This window comes from Strongylocentrotus purpuratus, unplaced genomic scaffold (assembly GCF_000002235.5).
Source record: "Strongylocentrotus purpuratus isolate Spur 01 unplaced genomic scaffold, Spur_5.0 spur5_scaffold_5, whole genome shotgun sequence".
NCBI lineage: Eukaryota > Metazoa > Echinodermata > Echinoidea > Camarodonta > Strongylocentrotidae > Strongylocentrotus > Strongylocentrotus purpuratus.
The window spans coordinates 10626815-10645623 of NW_022145611.1; the positions used below are offsets into that span (position 1 = coordinate 10626815).

General features: G+C 37.6%; 1 protein-coding gene across 1 annotated transcript; it reads right to left on the reverse strand.

The window, feature by feature from the left end:
• Window positions 1-1136: 1136 nt before the first annotated feature.
• Window positions 1137-17416, reverse strand: LOC115929667. Its single transcript, XM_030999406.1, has 10 exons — window positions 17264-17416; window positions 10397-10532; window positions 10109-10157; window positions 8319-8400; window positions 5746-5885; window positions 5314-5390; window positions 4193-4568; window positions 2915-3014; window positions 2150-2318; window positions 1137-1294 (listed from the first exon to the last, which is right to left on the reverse strand). The coding sequence occupies exons 2-10, from the start codon at window positions 10498-10500 to the stop codon at window positions 1252-1254; spliced, it is 1140 nt and encodes a 379-aa protein (XP_030855266.1). The 5' UTR covers window positions 10501-10532; window positions 17264-17416; the 3' UTR covers window positions 1137-1251.
• Between the last annotated feature and the right edge of the window lie 1393 nt (window positions 17417-18809).

Sequence of the window (18809 nt, forward strand, 5' to 3'; positions counted from 1 at the left end):
GCTTGTTATCTAAAATGATATTTGCTGAACTCACACCTGCTGTTAATAGATATAAACACTATACTTTTACGACTAAAAACTGAAATGTCAAAGCCTTTCACTTCTTTTAAAATCATATATGTGATTGAAATCTCAAACACAATGACTCACAAGCTCTATTGGACATATATACATCATATACACACACAAGTCAGAGCATTGCTCATTGCCGCCCTGTGAGAAGTTCTGCGTAGGGTGACTTTGGCATATTGTTGTCATGCCGAAAGTCATAACTATGGGAGTAGCTTCACTGGAGCATTGCTAAAGCTTGACGAAGGAATGCATCCACTGCTAAAAATCAAATTTCGCTTTTGCATACTACTTACTGAGCACAGTTTTCTTTTCTACAACTTTCTGACTTGCCTCTTAAAAAAAATTCTAGACCACATGTAGATTCAAACAAACAAAACATTTTTTGTTCATTCTATTTGCACTGTTACCAAATGGCTTTGATATTTGGGATTATCTTTACCCCATCACTCAAATAAGATGATCTACGATCACATATCGCAAAAATTCATACCTCAAACAAACAGTAGAGCATTACAAAAGCCATTGATTCTGAATAAAAGTAAGGTACATAAGAATATCGATACATACCAGAAAAATTTCGCTAAAAGCTCAGGGCCTAATTAAAAAATAGCCCCCCCCCCCCTGAAAAGACCTAATGCAGCCATGAATCTTTTGATGCAGTTAGCCCCTGAGGAAAGAAAATCCCCCACTCAAAGATTTTCAAAATCTGTACCTCATTCTGAAAACTTCATTTTTATTCAGCTACGTAGAACAAAATGAGAGAATTCTATCAAATGTTTAAAAGTAAAGAAGCATCAATAGCCTTGAACCTAATTGGTCAGGCGTCTAATAGTTTCTATATAAGGTATAAGTAAAAGAAAAAGAAAACCACAAAATAATTAGAATCTAAATGTTTGCTATGTAACTGATGCTTTTAATATAAATAATAACTACATGAATAAATAATTTTTGACAGGAAAAAAGGTCTAGATGAAACTAAAGTATTTTTCTTTCCAGTGTGGCAGAGTTTTCTTTTGTCAATCTTTATACTTTTTTTTGATCGGCATATTCTGTCTACAAATTTCTCTTTGGGTAATCATATAAATGCAAGACCTTCTAGCTGAAATTTTGGGAGAGGAGAGAGGAAAACGGAGGGGATGGCAGCCCCAGTCTTGAATGGACAAATGTCCTGGTCTTTCTTCAGTCTCGAAAGAAGAACTTCTTCACTGGCGTCACAACTGCCCTGCAAAGAGAGAAACCGAGAGAGAAGAGAGAGAGAGAGAGAGAGAGAGAGAGAGAGAGAGAAAGAGAGAGAGAGAGAGAGAGGAAAAATGGGAAAATTAATAAGTTAGCATTGTTCAAACTTTGCCAGGGCAAACAGAGGCTGGTCAAATGTCGTGACTGGGATTTGTCCTGGGTTCAGAAATTCAACAGCTTGGCTGTCAACATCCATGCCATGCTTAATCATAGCAGGAGTTGCAGACTTCTCATAAAAGAGAGGAAGGAGTGCACATTGTGCTGGAGGGTCTTCTACCGGAGGTTGATTAGAGCCCTGTACCAAAAATAACTGCAAACCAATGTGATCTTTCATGATATCTAACACGGGGGCTCTGGTACGACGCCCCTACCCCTAAAACACACCTATATAAATGTTTTGTTTGGGGCTCCAACCCTAACATCGTTTAGTAGGTCCTAAGAAAGCCCTGTACCAGAAATGGCGCTTTTGTCCACCATGTAATGATAATTTTGCTAAGCCACCTGACTAAAAAGAGAGGGCAGAGAGCTTTCTGGTCAAATCAAAATCATGATAAACATACTGTTTTGAGAAATGAAACAACTAGTGAAATTATTAAATGGTACAAGGTACATAACAATCTCTTTAGAGTAGTCGATTAGAAGAGTTTGGCCAACTCAGTTTGAGTTGGGTACAATATGGCGATTACTGCTTTGTTGGGCAAGCAAAAAATACAAGAATATACACCACGTTGTGACCGACTGAAACCAAGTTGGCCAAACTCTGTGTATAAATGGCTCTGACAGGGTCTTTCTGTAAAACAGTACCCTTCGACAGAACCACCCAACTGTTCCATCAACTTACTCAAACATGTTGTGGATTAATCCTCCTCTGTCATGGGGCTGTTCCTCTGCTTTGGCATCCCCTACTGGACTGGCCATCTGCTGGAGCCTGAGCTGCTCCTGCAGGACGTGTTGCTCCACCCGCTCCCTCCCAGGATGTCCTGGGACACCCACCCTAGCTGCTCCTCCGTCTGAAGGTTAGAGGTCAAAATAAAAAGAGTGACTGGAGGAAATGGCACTCAACCTACAAGAAAACTTAACCTCTTAAGCCTTGCTCAACTATGATGCGGCAAAACTGTGGCAGATGTTTCTATGATGATGTAAAGGGTTTTACGCTTCACATTCCTACATCTTAGAATGCATAGCTTAGGACCTTTGTTGCCAAAATTGCCAAAAAGGTGTGTGTTTTATTGCGATGGCCTACTGTGTCATATCTGAAATTATGATGTGGAAAGTGCTCCCTAAAGGCTTGTTTGTATATGGCATGGTAAACCATCACTAAAAAACACACCATTTTTGAAAGTAAACAAAAAAATTATAGATATGCATTAAAGAGTGAATAGAAATAAATTAACATGCCATACATTCAACCAAAAACAACCATCTTTTTTCTTGTTAACACTTGAAGGAGAAAAACACACACTAAATCAAACATTTTCCATATCAAAACTGTAGAGGAGTTGATGCTCTATCTTCAAATTTTTGTTATGTATATGAAGAAAAAAATTCATATCAGCAGAATTGACAAAAAAGAAACAAAAACACAAAAACGTGCACATTCACTCACCTGATGGCCTGGCAGGCATAGGTCCCTGGTCTCCAGTGCATTCAACATGGCTGTGATCCTTATTCGAAGATTCATTTACCCTTGGAAATCTTTCTGGACCCTTCAAAGTCATATGGAAAGAAAAAGTAAACAAATGCATATATGTGAATGCAAATTCATTGTGTGTTGCATTCATTTAATGATTAGGAATCGTGCATTGAATCTGTAGAGAAACATACTTATTATCTTTAATCACAGTATGATGCATGTACTAGGCAGACATGGAACAACAATCTAATAGAAACAACAATTCCTGAACTTGATACAAAACATTGTTAAGTTGTCAATGAATATTACAGTTTGCTGTTATGAAAACCTACAGGTTTAGTCCTCATTATGTATGATACTGGTAGTGAAAAGGAGAAACAAACACTAAATATTCAACACAGAGAAAAGAATACCTACAAATATACACATTTTCTAAACCAAGAAAAACAAGTAAACACAACCACTAATTCAACAATAAAAAATAAATAATAAATAAACAAGCAAAAACAAAAACAAAGTTAAACTAACAAGTGTTATAAAACAACTGGATTAAGAAAACTTTATTTCTCAGAACTGTTGAGATTCTAGTATTTCTGCAATGAACTGAGTATAAGTAAAATTCTGCAAAAAAAATAAATTTCAGAGTAAAATCAAACTTAATCTGAGAGCCAGAAAGGCATAAACTTGTGTACCGGGATATGAGTTACACCCCTTTTCCTCTAAGCAGAGGGTTTCTTGCGTTTGCACCACACCCATCCCCTTTTCCTAGAAAACATGTCTTCCTCCCCCGCCATTCTTCTCTTCCTCTATATATCTCCTCAAATCTCCTCAAATCTGTACAACTTTAAAACTTACCAACATAAACCTATTACTGCAACTAATGAAAACGAACTAGTTCAAGTGGGACCCACATAACATGATTATAGGAACGGTAAACTACCGCTGCTGCTTAAACAGATTTCATTTCCAACCCATTCCACCCCTATCTCCATATCTTTATCAAACACAACCAATTAAACCAACTGAAATTTAAAAATCAAAATTAACACAACAATAATTTCTGGAACTGTTGTCAACACATCTTAACACTGCAGCTTCAACAGAAGTCAACTCTTTCCCCTCCACTTATTTTTCAATTCCATAGCAACTATTAAAAAAAAAAAAATATCCAAATCCAAACAATAAAACTTTATAACCAAACTCATCAAACCAACTTTTTTTTCTTCTGGACTTGTTGACAGTACAACCTACCACGGCAGCCTTCCCTTGCACCAGCCTACTAAATCCCGACTCTAACTCAGGTGAACGTTCCCTCTTCTGTCTCTCTATATCTATCCGTTCCCTATTCCTTCTACCTGTCTGTTCATCCCAACCATCTACCATCATCCCTGCTTCATCTAAGCCTATACCATCTGGTGGGATTGTGTGGCTACCTCCTCTCTGCAACTTGTTGCTGTTGTTGCTCGTGTTGTTGCTGGTGGTGACCCTCAGGGCACGCTTCCTCAGGATGTAGCCTGGCTTGTTGGAGCTGGAAGCGGAGCCGCGTGAAGGTGCCATGCGCCGGTTTGAGCGTCGGGGAGAAGAGGAGTTCGATATGGGTCCCTCTTGAATTAGTTTCCTCTTTGGCCTATAACAATTAGGAAAGAAAAAGAGATTATTATTCTAAACATCAATTAATTATAATGCTAGTTACATCTTTACACTGTAAATTCAAACCTGTTTATTAAGGCCATTCAGGGGAAATAGAAAAGTGGCCATTGTAGACAGGTAGCAATTTTTATTCAGCTTCTAAAAATAAAAATTCCTGAAGAGAGACAATATAAATGACCCCTATGAGACACTTGGCCTAACAAAAACAAGACAAGAAACTAGGCAAGGACAGGTTTGGATGTACTTCAAATTTGATGTCAGTTTTACACGTTGAATGAAATGTCATCATCTGACTACTGACAAGATAATGAACAAGAGCCACTCCCGTCACCCATCCTCTCCAATCGGCGCTATAGTTCTCCTTAGAGCTATAAGCTAAGAAAGATAACCAACAGTCTTTTTCAAAACTACACCAACAGTCCTTTCCAGGACTACACACCCCCAAGAAAGACTACCAAGAGTCCTTTTCATGATTCCTCAATCCTCCCTCTCTCTCACATGGTGTAACCGCAAGTTAACTGTATAATGTTGCTAGCATTTCTTTTAGTAACGAGTGGTCTCACAAATAAAAAAATTCTAAACCTGTAATAAAAGGCTGTGATAAGCCTATGGGAATGAGAGAAATCAGGGAGGGGTTAAACAAAATAAATGATTGAAAGAGAATTTGAGAAGATCAGGACACTTGAAAAACAGATCTATTTGTTTTCTAGTTCCTATTGTACCTTTTGCTTTGTTCAGTTGATTTAGATGGCGATGACGATCGTTCAGCTTTCCTCTTGTTTGATTCCATGTCCTCTTCCTGTGTATAAGATGGAAAAGCATGAATATATATTAGATACATGGCTTTTAAAAACCTGATGCAAGTATATTTGAATTTTTAAATATTTCAATCTACAAGACAGTTTCGTTTAATTATTCATTGATCATGAAACATTCTGCAGCATCATGGAGCACAGGTCGTTTACCCTTTCCCCTTCTATTTGGAGACAATCATTTCTATTCTGAGAAACATTACATGAAAAGGACCCTCCTCAATAACAGTATGTTCCTATGATAACCAGTGTGAATCATAATTATTAATACTAGTCCCATTGATGCCTTTCTGTGTTTGGCTGCCAAATTATAGATAGACAAAGAACATGCTTGGTCCATACCTGAATCTGTGGTTCCTCAAGGGTTTCCTTTTTAGCAGCATAAAGTTGAAGATTAAGGACATACGTGTAAGGAAGAGCAATGAGTGTCTGACCAGGTTGTTTGAATTCCACTTTGTGAGGTAGGTTCCATTCTTTTTTCTCTGCAGATGTGAAAAGAAACAGTGAAATCATTAGAAATTAGAGAAATCATGCCTCTGCAATAGAATGAAAATGAAAGTGCAATATGTATTTTTTTTAAATTTATTTATTTATTTATTATTATTATTATTATTTTTTTTTTTGGGGGGGGGGGGGGGGGGGGAGTATTTACCTACAATGCTTTCTTTAAGGGTAATACAAAGTTTTGGCATGGGGTCATGAATTTGGTTCAAATGAACATATTAGAAGCATATGCGATCCTACAATATTCAGTGATCGTCGTCGCGGTCAAAATCGAGTCTTAAGTTATGAAATTATAAATAATAATCAGTTTATGTTGTATAGCTCCCTCTCAATGTCAAGATATTAATTAAGCTATAAAACAATGTTTCGTGACCAATATCGAACAATTAGCTATTCCCGTTCGCTAATTGTATACCACAACTACATATTCTGAGATTTCCATGGTCGCATCTACCATAGTACGGCCGTAGGAGCCATTTGAAATTTATCAAAATTTACCGGGAGCACCGGTAAATCTTTATATTTAATTTTTCTCAAAAGCAGAAGTGTTTTAGGGGCTAAAATTTCTAGTGCTTTTAATACATCCACATGGGCATCCAAATATATCAAAATTGTAAAGAATCACTATCCACCCATTTTTCAAAATTTCCCAAAACTTTGTAATACCTTTAATTAAAAAACAAGAATATCTACACAACTTGTCTTAAACACTATTAACCCACAGTGTGATAAAACTTAATGTCTTCCTTGCAGTGATATGCTATTCATAGTTATGAATATGATATTACTTTTTCTTTTTATGTAGAATATACTTACTCCTTTTTTTATGCTAATGCTGTATTGAATAATTGTGTTTCTAACTGATGCAGATTACATGACAACAAGCCAAAGAGACACAAGAAAGAAAGAAAGATTGATGAATGGAGAAATAATGACTGAGCAAGAAAAAAAGACATGCATGCATGCTTCAAATTAAATTGTATCCAACTTTGATAATTGAAATTATAAACACATTAATAATGCTTCTTACTACGTTTCTAAGCACTTCAAAATTTTAAATTGTAATTATTATTACCCTGGACATTGGATTCTGCTAATCCGCACTTTAGTGTACAGTTCTGCTCCATGGGGAGTAATCTGGCCAGACGCCATTTTACAAGCACACGCATACCAATCCAACCACATTAATGTTTGTATCCTACCGGATACCCATTTAACACCTGGGTGGAGAGTGGCAAATGTAGATTACTGTCTTGCCGAAGGATGTTAGTGCCACGGCGAGACTAAAACCACAAACGATGCAATGCTGGGGGGTATTTCACAAAGATTAAGATCGACTTTAAGCTGGACTTAATAACTATTGCAGGCCGTTCATGCCACTGTTTGCTCTCACCATTTACAGGCATTGGTCTCTCAAGGGACATAAAAATCATGGTCACAAATCTACATTTTTTGATAATTCATTACCGAAGGAAAAAATATTATCTAAAGATCATAATGCTGAGAGCAACCAGCGGCATTAACCCTATTTTAACTGGGCTATTTCAGACCAGGTTTTTACTGGGGGGGGGGGGGGGGGGGGGGTCAATTTGACCCCCCCCTAAGATCTCGGCCGTTTCACTGCTGATCGCCGCGAAAATTTGCATGCATGTTAAGTGAAGTGTATAGAACACTATGGTAATTTCAAATTTTTGAAAAATTCACTCATTTGCATATTTATGGTAATTTATGCAAATAAGGTCATAAAATTCACATTTCGGCCCATAAATCATAGATTATTCATATTTAAGTATTCTTTTTCACTACATATATTTATTAGACCATTTGGAATAATAATACAACACAAAAAATTGGAAGAGCCAGGTTATTCCTTATGTTATCTCTTGTTTTTATAATTTCTTATGTATTTCATTGTTTTTTTAACTTATGTATTTATTTCATTTATAACTACAATTCAACTATTTTGACCTCAAAACAAACATCTAAACTTTAAACAAGACTGAATTACCAATGTTTTATCTATTTTTAGGAAAAATGACTTTTACATATGTTTTGTACACAAATCACGAAAATGAGCGATTTTCGGGCTGACATGCAAAGACAAAAGGTAATGCGACCTTGTAACCGTAGATCCTATTTTCAAAAAAATCGTTTTAAAAGATGCGTAAGACTCGAAAGTAAAAAGTCATGAGAGGAAAATTTTACATCTGCTGCGGTTTCGGAGTAGTCGCAAATTTTTTACAGGGGGGGGGGGGTCAAATTGACCCCCCCCCCCCAGTTAACGTAGGGTTAAAGGCTTGCCATAGTTAAGTCCCACTTAAAGTCGATCTTAGCCTTTGTGAAACACTCCCCTGGACTACTATATACTTGAAATGGCATTAATAGTGTCATGGCACACCTAGAGGTCTTACCTGGCTTTACAAACAAGTGTTCTGTCCTCAATGTTACTGGGTCCACACTGTGGGGGATGCGCAAGACAGCCCTGATAATGTCCTGTAGATACATGTGAAAAAAAGGATGTGTACAGTAGTACAGATGGGACCAAAGAACAATCCGAAATGTTAGAGTCCATCCAAAAAAGGGCAGTTAGAATTATTTCACCTGGACTATCATACTCTGACGCCCTTGTCTTTCTTAACCTCCAATCCCTTTCTGAACGTAGACAAAAACTATGCCTTAATTTGTTTACCCAAATTCGTAACCCCAGTCACATGCTAAACCATCTTCTTCCTGCTCCAAGAGAAACAAGATACTCTCTTCGGAACAGCAAAGACCTGTACCCTCCCAAATGCAAAACTAATAGATACAAAAATAGCTTCATACCCTGGTGTCTGTTTAATCTACAATGATCTTGCCAAATTTAATGTATTTTTATTGTCCTTTTTATTGAGTATATTCTCGTTAACCAAATGTAATAATTTTAATAAGAAGACATCAATCCTATTTTACATATTTGTGATTACCGGTATCATACGACACCGTTTTATTAGTGTCTTCAAACTTTGTACAGGGTATTAAATTTAATCAATAATCATTATTGCCAATTGTATATTGAATTAAACTACCGTTTAGACATTTTACTTAAATTACACACTTGTTCATTATATGAATTTTAAAATAATTGAGAATGTAACAAATTTGATATCAATTGAATTTGTCTGGATTAATTTTTTACAAATAATGCATTATACCACCACTCAATTTGGGTTTACTTCCTTTTTTATTTTTCCTTCAAAATATTTCTCAATTGTAACTGTTCTGAACAATACGTTGATGTCAGTTGATATATGATTATTGGTCCATATATTTATATTTAAATCTTATTTTACATATCTGTTATTATTATACAACACCGGTTTATCAGTATCAAACTTGGGGGTACTTGTATTCAAGCTTTGTACATGGTATTACATTTAATTAATAATCATTATTGTCAATTTTATATTGCATTGAGGTGCTGTGTAGATGTTTTACTTAAAATTGCACACTTGTTTATTATATGTATTTTATAATAATTTATAATGTAACAAATTTAATACCAATTGAATTTGACTGGATATATATATATATATTTTTTTTAATACGGATAATGCATTATACCACCACTCAATTTGGGTTTACTGTCTCTCTCTCTTTCTTTCAAAATCTTTCTCAATTTTAATTGTTGGACAATACGTTGATGTCAGTTGATGTATGATTATTGGTCCTGTGAAGTCCTATGTACCTTTTAATTATGTTTAAATGTGATTGCTCTTGAGTGTTTGTTTTTTTCTTTTCATATCTATGTATTTAAAGTGTCAATTTATACAGTTTTATTGTACAAAGTATACATATAACTATATTGTGAACCATTTATATGCCTGCCTTTTTTACTGTATGAAATCCAACTTATGGTTGCAATAAATGAATGATTTAATAATTACATAAGATTGTACTCTTAAACTGAACATTCACTCAGAAGTCAGAACCAAGGATCAAATGCCTGCTCAGTATCATAACTGAAAAACAAAGAAAAAGGTAAATTATTTTCAAGATAAAATATACATGTATGAAATAGAACATGGCATAAACCCATTGAATTTGAATTTTGTTTTGACCTATCATTGCTGCTAAAGTGACCCAGCTTTAAAGATCAAAATTATCAATAATTTCTATAAATAGTTACTCAGACTCAAAATTAACCAAAACATAGTATACTAACCTCAAGTTCTTCTTGGAGAGTTTTGTTATCAATGTAGTCACCGATAGTCCTGAAAAGAAAATTATTATAGAGATATAATAAAATAGCACCCTCCTTAAATATCACAGAGCCATTATGAAGCTACCAAGAGCAAATATGTCCCCTGCTCATTCCTCCTTCAGAAAATATTTGTTAAAGTTAAAGACAAGTAAACAGAGAGAATAAAAATAAGTGTCTTTGTACATTTAGTAATCTAAACATTGCTTGCACCTACATGTCTAGGTACTACATCTTACAGCCTATACTCACCCATCTGTGAGGGGTGGCATCAAAGTCTTGATCTTGCACACTTTGCCCTCGTACACGATGCAACGGCAGTCCTTTCCAGGTAGGGCAAATTTTGTCAGAGACATCTTTTGGCTGGCTATTCTTAAAACCTGGATGTCTACAGAATAAAGAAGACAACACACACAAAAACATCAGGTACTGAACTGGCACTGCTGCTGAATATGTGCCTCTTACTAGGGAAGAATCTTATTCAAGTTCAGGCAATTTTCTTTTCCGATGTGTACTGTAAACAAACTAACCAGGGTAGCAAGCTATGTAATACAGGTGCATTAGTTTAATTTCAATATCCCCACTCCAGCAGCCAAGCGGTTTGCACAATTCACTTATAGTTATAGCTAGCGGAACGTGCATACTTTCTGGGCGGCTGGATTATGAGGTAAAAGAGTACCTCCATTGTTCATTCTTTACTTTACTTTACATGATGTTGTAGGTCTAAGCCTGTTCATCGATCCAGGACTACAGTACGCCTAGACCGGCTTATACAGAAGGCTTGGATTCTTTGACCAATGACTATCAAGCCTACCGGGTATTCTTAAAGGAGGTGACCGACCCAGCTCACAGCCTCACACCACCTTTTCTCAGAGAACGTTCCACAGCTCCACAACTCTATCGCTAAAAAAGTATTTTCTAATATCTAGTCTGGAATATTTTTTTTCAGCATTTAAGAGTGTCCTTGAGTTCTATCTTCTGTACTTATCTTAAAGGGAATCCCTTGCACAGTGTACTGTACAAGCAATTCAAGTACTTCAAGTACGCTCCTGGTATGATACACACATGTATATTAAAAGCTGTGCTATTGATTTTCAACATTTCAAACACCACTGTACAAAACTCAACTAATTTCACTAAAAATCGGTACTTTAGTGACCATTGATGACACCTAAATAGCAGTAAAATAATTTTTTTTTCAACTTTCCAATGTTAGAAAGAAAAATTCAAATTCAAATTGTGAGTCTACAGTCAAACTCGCCGATCAGCCGCATCGGCATGATTGTGTGCATTTGTGTGTTGTGAGTGTATCGACTATTCATGTATTCAAATACTGCCTATTAACACGTAGTGCAGTGCTAGAGCCAAATATTCCTACATACATAGTCTAGTCTACCAGTAGTTTAGATTTTCTAGGTCTAAATCCTAGAAGTATTACTAATGACTGTGAAAACCTTTGCAGACACACCGCACAAGGTTTAAAATTTCAACATACAATTGACCTCCAATTTGAATTTCCCATTCTCATACCCATGCTTATCATACCACACCAGCAAAGCATAGAGAGTCAATGCTAATGCGTATTGACCTCGAGTCTAGCACTGCATGCTTGCTGTGAGGCAGGTATTATTAGACCTATACACAAATACACACAACGCATAATATAGCATAGACTGTACACAATCATGTCGATGCAGCTGTATGCAAAGTTTGACCAGTAGGGGCGCTGGTCTGAGAATGAGGATCGTCCTCATAAATAAGGATATCCTCATAAACGCAGACAAAATGCATCCTCGAAAATAAGGACCGTCTGCATTTTTGTGGACGTTTTTTTTCATCGGCGCTCTGCCGGTTTCAGGTTACCAAACGGCCTGTTGGCGATCCCAAAAATGGATTCCCCAGGGGAAAATAACCCTAGTTCACCGTCTTCCCAACAAATCATTGCTCATAATGTGAAAGTCTCTGTACAAAGTCAATGTAAAATGCATCAAGAAAATCATTGCGCAATCCGTTTTTTGCATCGCCAATGCGCCGATCAAAAATATGAGACGTCTGCAAAAATGCAGACGATCCTCATTTTATTTTTAGAGGACGCATCAGTCTGCGTTTACAAAGACGATCCTCATTCTCGGACCAGCGCCCCTACTGTTGACACGAGACTTACAATTTGAACTTTTAAATTATTCTTTTTAACATCAGTAGATTCTAGATCTAGACTCTAGTCTATAGTAGACCTAGATCTAGAATTTAAAGTAAGTTCGAGTTCTAAGTTAAAAAAAAAAAAATGTATTTTAGATCTAGACTAGGCCCTAGAGTAAAGGAGCCGGTAATCGGCCAGCTCCAGTTTTCGGCCGATTGGTTGGATGCAAGGTAAAATCACTCTAAAAGCTTTATTTCAAGTATTTTTCAGATTTAGAGCCCGATTTTGTGCTAGTCGCAAGCTCAAAAGTATCTCATCGCATGTATTAAATCAATGCAGCCGCACACCGCGACGCACACACGATATCTCTGTCTAATTCAGATTCCAACTTCCGATCACCGCTGTGCCTGTCTTCGGCCAGGCGAGCACCAGGGAGCTCCGGCGTGGGATACCTGCTCCGCCCGCTTGTGCTGTACATCAGCGCGGAAACGCACGGCGCGCGCGAGCGCTTCCTATTGACTTTGTACATGCGGCCGTAAACTGAAACGCTCGGCCGATAACTGGCTCCAAAACAGTGAAAATTGAAATGAATATTGTCATGGCAATTCGTGATTTTTTTCTGGGATTCTTTTTTTGTTTAAATAATAATAATATTTGCTTCATGATTTGAACAAGAAATGATAATAAATAGGAAGTAAAGAGTCCTAAAAATAGGATTTTGTCTTAAGTGGCCGAAAACGGGCTCCTTTACTCTACTGCTAGACATCGATTATCACTAAAGTACAGATTTTGAGTGAAATCAGTTGAGTTTTGTACAGTGGTGTTTGAAATATTGAGAATCAAAAGCACAGCACAGCTTTTACTACACAGCCAGGATAGCTCCTATGTGTGGCCAGAGGCACATCCATATCCACAAACCTGCAGCCTGCGCCCTAGACCGAAAGCTTCAGTCTCTATACAGTCGGTTGTTCCACTGAGACTACGTCTGGCTCCACTAGACCTCCGGTTATAGAGACTGAACGATCGCCTATGCTAGCCTATGTTGAAGATATCACGGCTAGATTTTAGCCGTTAGGCCCCTCCCACAAACATGAACAAACTTGCCACGGCCGTATTGTTATGCCCCCAAAATCCCCCAAAATGTCATTTTACCTCGTGCATATCCAATTTTACATTAGGCCTCTAGAGGCTATAATACATCGGTTCCACTTACTAACTTGATTGAAATAATCCGTTTAATGGTCCCTTTTAAGGAAATTATGGGTCAAAATCGACATCCATGTTGAAAATCTTGCAAGCCGTGTTAAACTCTCGCTGCCGTCAATCTCATCCCTTCTAGTCTACGCCGAAGGCAAAAATGATTATGAAGGAAAAACTGTGATAACGCCATTACGAACGTGTAGATGGCGCACAGTTTTTCCTTCATAATCATTTTGCCTTCGGCGTAGACTAGAAGGGATGAGATTGACGTGAGGTGATATTTGAACGCGTAAACGCGTAAACACAAGTACGTACGTTTAGTTTTAGTTTATAGGCGTTTTTCATTCACAACTTGCTAGGCCGTCGTCTCTTTCCAAAATTATTAATTTATTGAATTTTCTCTCTAAAAAAAGTAATAGAGTCTAAAAAGAAAAAAAGAGGAAGGAAAGAGGATGGAAAGAGAAAGAATCCTAAAAATAGTCATTTATGACATGAAATTGTACATATAGACCTATGTATATATATGAAGAGTTTCATTCCAAAAGGAGCTAAATCCATGTTTGTAACTTCGGAGAAAAAAGCCATTGTTTACCATATTTTGTACAGGCGTCTATGGAAAAGTGATATTCGAAATTGAATTTTTTTCATAATTGCTCTAAAAATGTAAGTAAATAATTTTGTTCAAAGACGGGTACTAAAGTGAATTATATACCTCACTTAAGTAATCCAGCCATCTGATTGGTCGAAATTGCATTCATAAACTTCAACTGTTCCTGTGAAATTCTCGGTAACCATGCATAAAACATTTCAATATTTTTAATAACCATGGTTATTAAAAAAATAGTTCAGTCTCCATGGTTACCCCATAGGTTTACATGTTAAAAAATGGTTTGAGCGATGGAGGATACCATATGTGTGCGAAGAAATGGTCGCTACATTTTACCAATTTTGTAATACAACTAGCAGCTAACTCGCCCCACGAGACATCTCGCCCCAGCATCAAAGACTGGGTCGAAATGTTCCGACACGATTCATCGATCGAGAGATACCAATGTGTATATGTTTGTGCTCATTGTACATTTTAGACGATATGGCTGATATTTGTTCACATTCTTTCGTCCTGGCCGTTAATTAGCAGACTACTGGTATCTCTCGATCGATAAATCATGTCGGGATATCTCGCTGGGGCGAGATGTCCCGTGGGGCGAGTTAGCCCGACTCCCTTGTGAATTTGTATCATTGTTGTGCCAGTGATCGTGATCGAGTGCAGCGCAGACGACCGACTGTACTACTAGGCCAAAATGGCGGAATTAATAGAAACGCTCCCAAGATTTCAGCTTCTTGATGATGATCAAATGAGAGACTTGATTGATTCTGCTGACAGCAAGAACACGAAAAATTCCGTTAAATGCTCCATGAAAATATTCGAAGACTTCCTGCAAGTTATCAAGACAGACCTCGATAGCGTAAACAAGCTTTCAAATTCGGAGCTGGACAATGTACTGCAAAAGTTTTACGCTGGTGCCAGACGGAAGAACGGAAGTTATTACATGAAGAAGTCAATGTTAGCTATTAGATTCGGACTTCAGCGTCATTTTCTCAACTGTAATAAGATAGATATCATCAAGCATGAAGATTTTTCCAACTCGACGAGAGTTTTTAAGTGTTTTTCAGCAATGCTTAAACAGGAAGGAAAGGGAGTTGTAACTCACAAACCAGCTATCTCAGCAGAAGACATGGACAAAATCCAAGGTTCTCTTGATTTGGATGATCCTGTGGGTCTTCAGGACAAGGTATTTATGGATGTAATGTTGTACTTTTGCAATCGGGGTAGAGAGAATTTGCGTGAAATGACACTTGACAGCTTTGACATTTGTGATGAAGGGGGAAAATGCTCCATAACTCTGAAAGATACACTCACAAAAAACAACAGGGCAGATAAACTAGAGAAAAGCCAAGGTGGTGTCATGATTCCAACTAATGGTCCACGATGTCCTGTTGCCTCCTTCTTACGCTACAAAGATAAATTGAATCCACAATGTAAGAGTTTTTGGCAGAGACCGGCAAATGCACGTGCACAGGCCAAGCGTGAGTTCAAATCCAATCCATCTTCTTTTGATCAATGGTACTGTAATGCACCCCTAGGGAAAAACAGCATCGGAGACAAGATGAAAACAATTTCATCTCGTGCAGGTACCAAGGCTTACACCAACCATTGCCTTAGGGCAACCAGCATCAGTACCCTACAAAATGCTGGGTTCAGAGACAGAGAAATAATGAGTGTCTCCGGACACAAGGCGGAGACCAGTCTGAAACACTATGCTATGACCAGCAGTACAGCCAAAGAAAACATGAGTCATGCTATCGCGGCAGCCGTTGATCCGAAATCAGTACCATCCTCATGAAACATAGACCTAGGTCATGGTATCGCGGCAGCTGTTGATCCGAAATCAGTACCATCGTCATCAACATCTACTGGTGGTCAGCGTAGTGAAAGCCAGGAACTGCGGGAACTAAATGACATTTTCAATGAGATCACAAATAACCCAGAGAACTTCCCACGCACATGCAACATCACCACAAGTAGCCATGTAGCCACTAGTCAGCAGGTGCAAGCCCCCACGTATAATTTTCACAATTGTACGGTAAACATTTTGAACAAATAGAGTTATTTTCTACGGTTGAGTTATTTTCTACGGTTCTACGGTTGAGTTATTTTCTACGGTTCTACGGTTTATTTTCTACGGTTCTACGGTTGAGTATTTTCTACGGTTCTACAGTTGAGTTATTTTCTACGGAGTTCTGAGTTCCTGTTCTGAGTACCTGTTCTACCAGTTGATTGGTAAGTTGACTCTTCAGTATATAAAAGTATTAATGACTGCTTTGATATTCGAGAAATAGTTGTTTTTTATACGCTCTCGGGAAGGTTACAATTGTGCTATTGCCCTCGGCATGCCTCGGGCAATAGCACAATTGTAACCTTCCCTTGAGCGTATAAAAACAACTATTTCTCTCAAAAGCAGTCATTAATACTATACTATGTTCTGATATCAATAACTCCATTTTCATCAAAAGTGGATTTAGCTCCTTTTGGAATTAAGCTCTTCATATATAGGCCTAAATAATTCATAAAATAGTGTGTGGCAAAAATAGTCAAATGTGACTGATTGCCAAACAAAAACAAATCAAGAAGAAGAAGAAGAAGACGGCAGCGAGAGTTTAACACGGCTTGCAAGATTTTCAACATGGATGTCGATTTTGACCCATAATTTCCTTAAAAGGGACCATTAAACGGATTATTTCAATCAAGTTAGTAAGTGGAACCGATGTATTATAGCCTCTAGAGGCCTAATGTAAAATTGGATATGCACGAGGTAAAATGACATTTTGGGGGATTTTGGGGGCATAACAATACGGCCGTTGCAAGTTTGTTCATGTTTGTGGGAGGGGCCTAACGGCTAAAATCTAGCCGTGATATCTTCAACATAGGCTGGCGCTGGCATAGGCGATCGTTCTGTCTCTATAACCGGAGGTCTAGTGGAGCCAGACGTAGTCTCAGTGGAACAACCGACGGTATAGAGACTGAAGCTTTCGGTCTACCTGCGCCCACGCCCACAGCCGTCGCATCGGCCCGAGAGCTGGCAGCGCTCCGCACTTGCTGGGCCGAATCATCATAGCCGTCCGTCGTCTGGGATCACCTGCCAGTGTTTCTGAACAAAATTTTAGGAACCATCAACTAACCATTAGCTCAGTGTATTGCATTTTGGAAAGTTTCTTACCTAGTTTTCCCGGTTCTCACTTTTCGTGACCTTCCTTGGGTAGTCGAGCTGTCTTAACGAACGAATTTCAAGTCCAAAAATAAAAAAAAACAAGCTAGATCTAGATTTTGACATTACAATTTTTAGCTTTTCCCGCTTGACCAGGTTCCAACGTGAGATGGCGCATATGTGCTGTAATATTCGCGGGGATCCGAGTGTTTACCACTAGAGATCAGTGGTGTTCACACTAAGAAAAGATAATATTTTTGTTGTTGTTGGTAAATGTTTTATGGCGTTCATTCAGTATTGAATATATACGCCATAAATATCTTTGATTTTATAAGAAAATCAGTTATAGTCTTCATAAGAAAACTGAGAATAAAGATTTGTAATGAAATAATTAATTAATAAGAAAAAATAAGGCCTAAAAGGTAAAAGGGATACGCGGCCCCAAGGCACAAAGATTAAACAAGAGAAAGAGGGGGGGGGGGGGGGGAGGAAAGAGTGTGAGATATGGAGACAGGGTAGACTAAAACTAAAAAGAAGAGGGAGAGAAAATGAGAGAGAGAGAGAGAGAGAGAGAGAGAGAGATGCTAATGCCACCCAATTTTATTGTCAACCCGTGTCGTCGATGTGTTTATAAAAAAAGGATCGCAAGCTTTAATGTTGATATCTTTGAAATATCTTCTATTTTTTGAAAAGTTAAAAAATACAATTTGTGTCATTGTCCTTGAAATGAGAATATTAAAAACAAATTTCTTTTGATATTTGAGTTGCGTTGTATTAAAAAAAATCATTTAAAGGTCAACTTCAGGGGTGGCGGACCGTCTTCCAAAGATGGGCGGGGGGGGGGGGGGCACCAACAAAAAAGGGTACTTTTAGGAAGGTATCTACAAACTGTAGTCTTAAAAAATATACAATTGTATTTACTATCTAATCAAACCTAAAGCGACAGGTAAAAGGGGACACTTATCAATTGGCAGTGGAAAGGAAAATTATCAAAAGTAACAATGGGAACATAATATGAAAGGGTCGCCTTTTTGTTAACATCAGTAGTAAAAAGGGAGCATTTATAAAAAGGGGAAGGGGCTCAGAATTGGAAATGAAAAAAAAAGACACATATCAATTAAAGTAAAAGGGACACTTATCAGAGGTGAAAATGGGCATTTCTTAAACGTACAAAGGGGCACTCATTAGAGATCATAGATGAAAAGGGCACTTATATTTAGAAGAGAGAAAGAGGCACTTATTAAAAAGAAAAAGGGGCACTTAGGCCATTAAAAAAAATATACATGTTTAGCGTCTCCGCCCGCTTCCTTTTTGGGGGCCGCCTCCTATTTTTTTTATTTTTAAAATTTTTTTTTTTAAAAGAAAAAAACATGAAAAACACAGCTAAAATGGTTTTATTTCTGATTTTATAAAAAAATGTCGGCGGCCATCTTGAAAAATAGCCCGACTGTGAGGGAAAATGGACCGAGCGGCCATTTTGAAAGAATAAAAAAAAAAAAAAGGGCCTCCTCCTTCCTATTTTTCGAAAAAACAGGACGCTAAACATGTTTTTTTTTTT

Excerpts from the sequence above, each read along its gene's own strand:
- LOC115929667 (XM_030999406.1), bottom strand. The coding sequence starts at position 10,500 with ATGTCTCTGACAAAATTTGCCCTACCTGGAAAGGACTGCCGTTGCATC. Across the intron at positions 2,319-2,914 it reads TATGCCTGCCAGGCCATCAG|ACGGAGGAGCAGCTAGGGTG; the intron begins GTGAGTGAATGT and ends TCTAACCTTCAG. Across the intron at positions 1,295-2,149 it reads TTAATCCACAACATGTTTGA|GGCAGTTGTGACGCCAGTGA; the intron begins GTAAGTTGATGG and ends CTCTCTTTGCAG.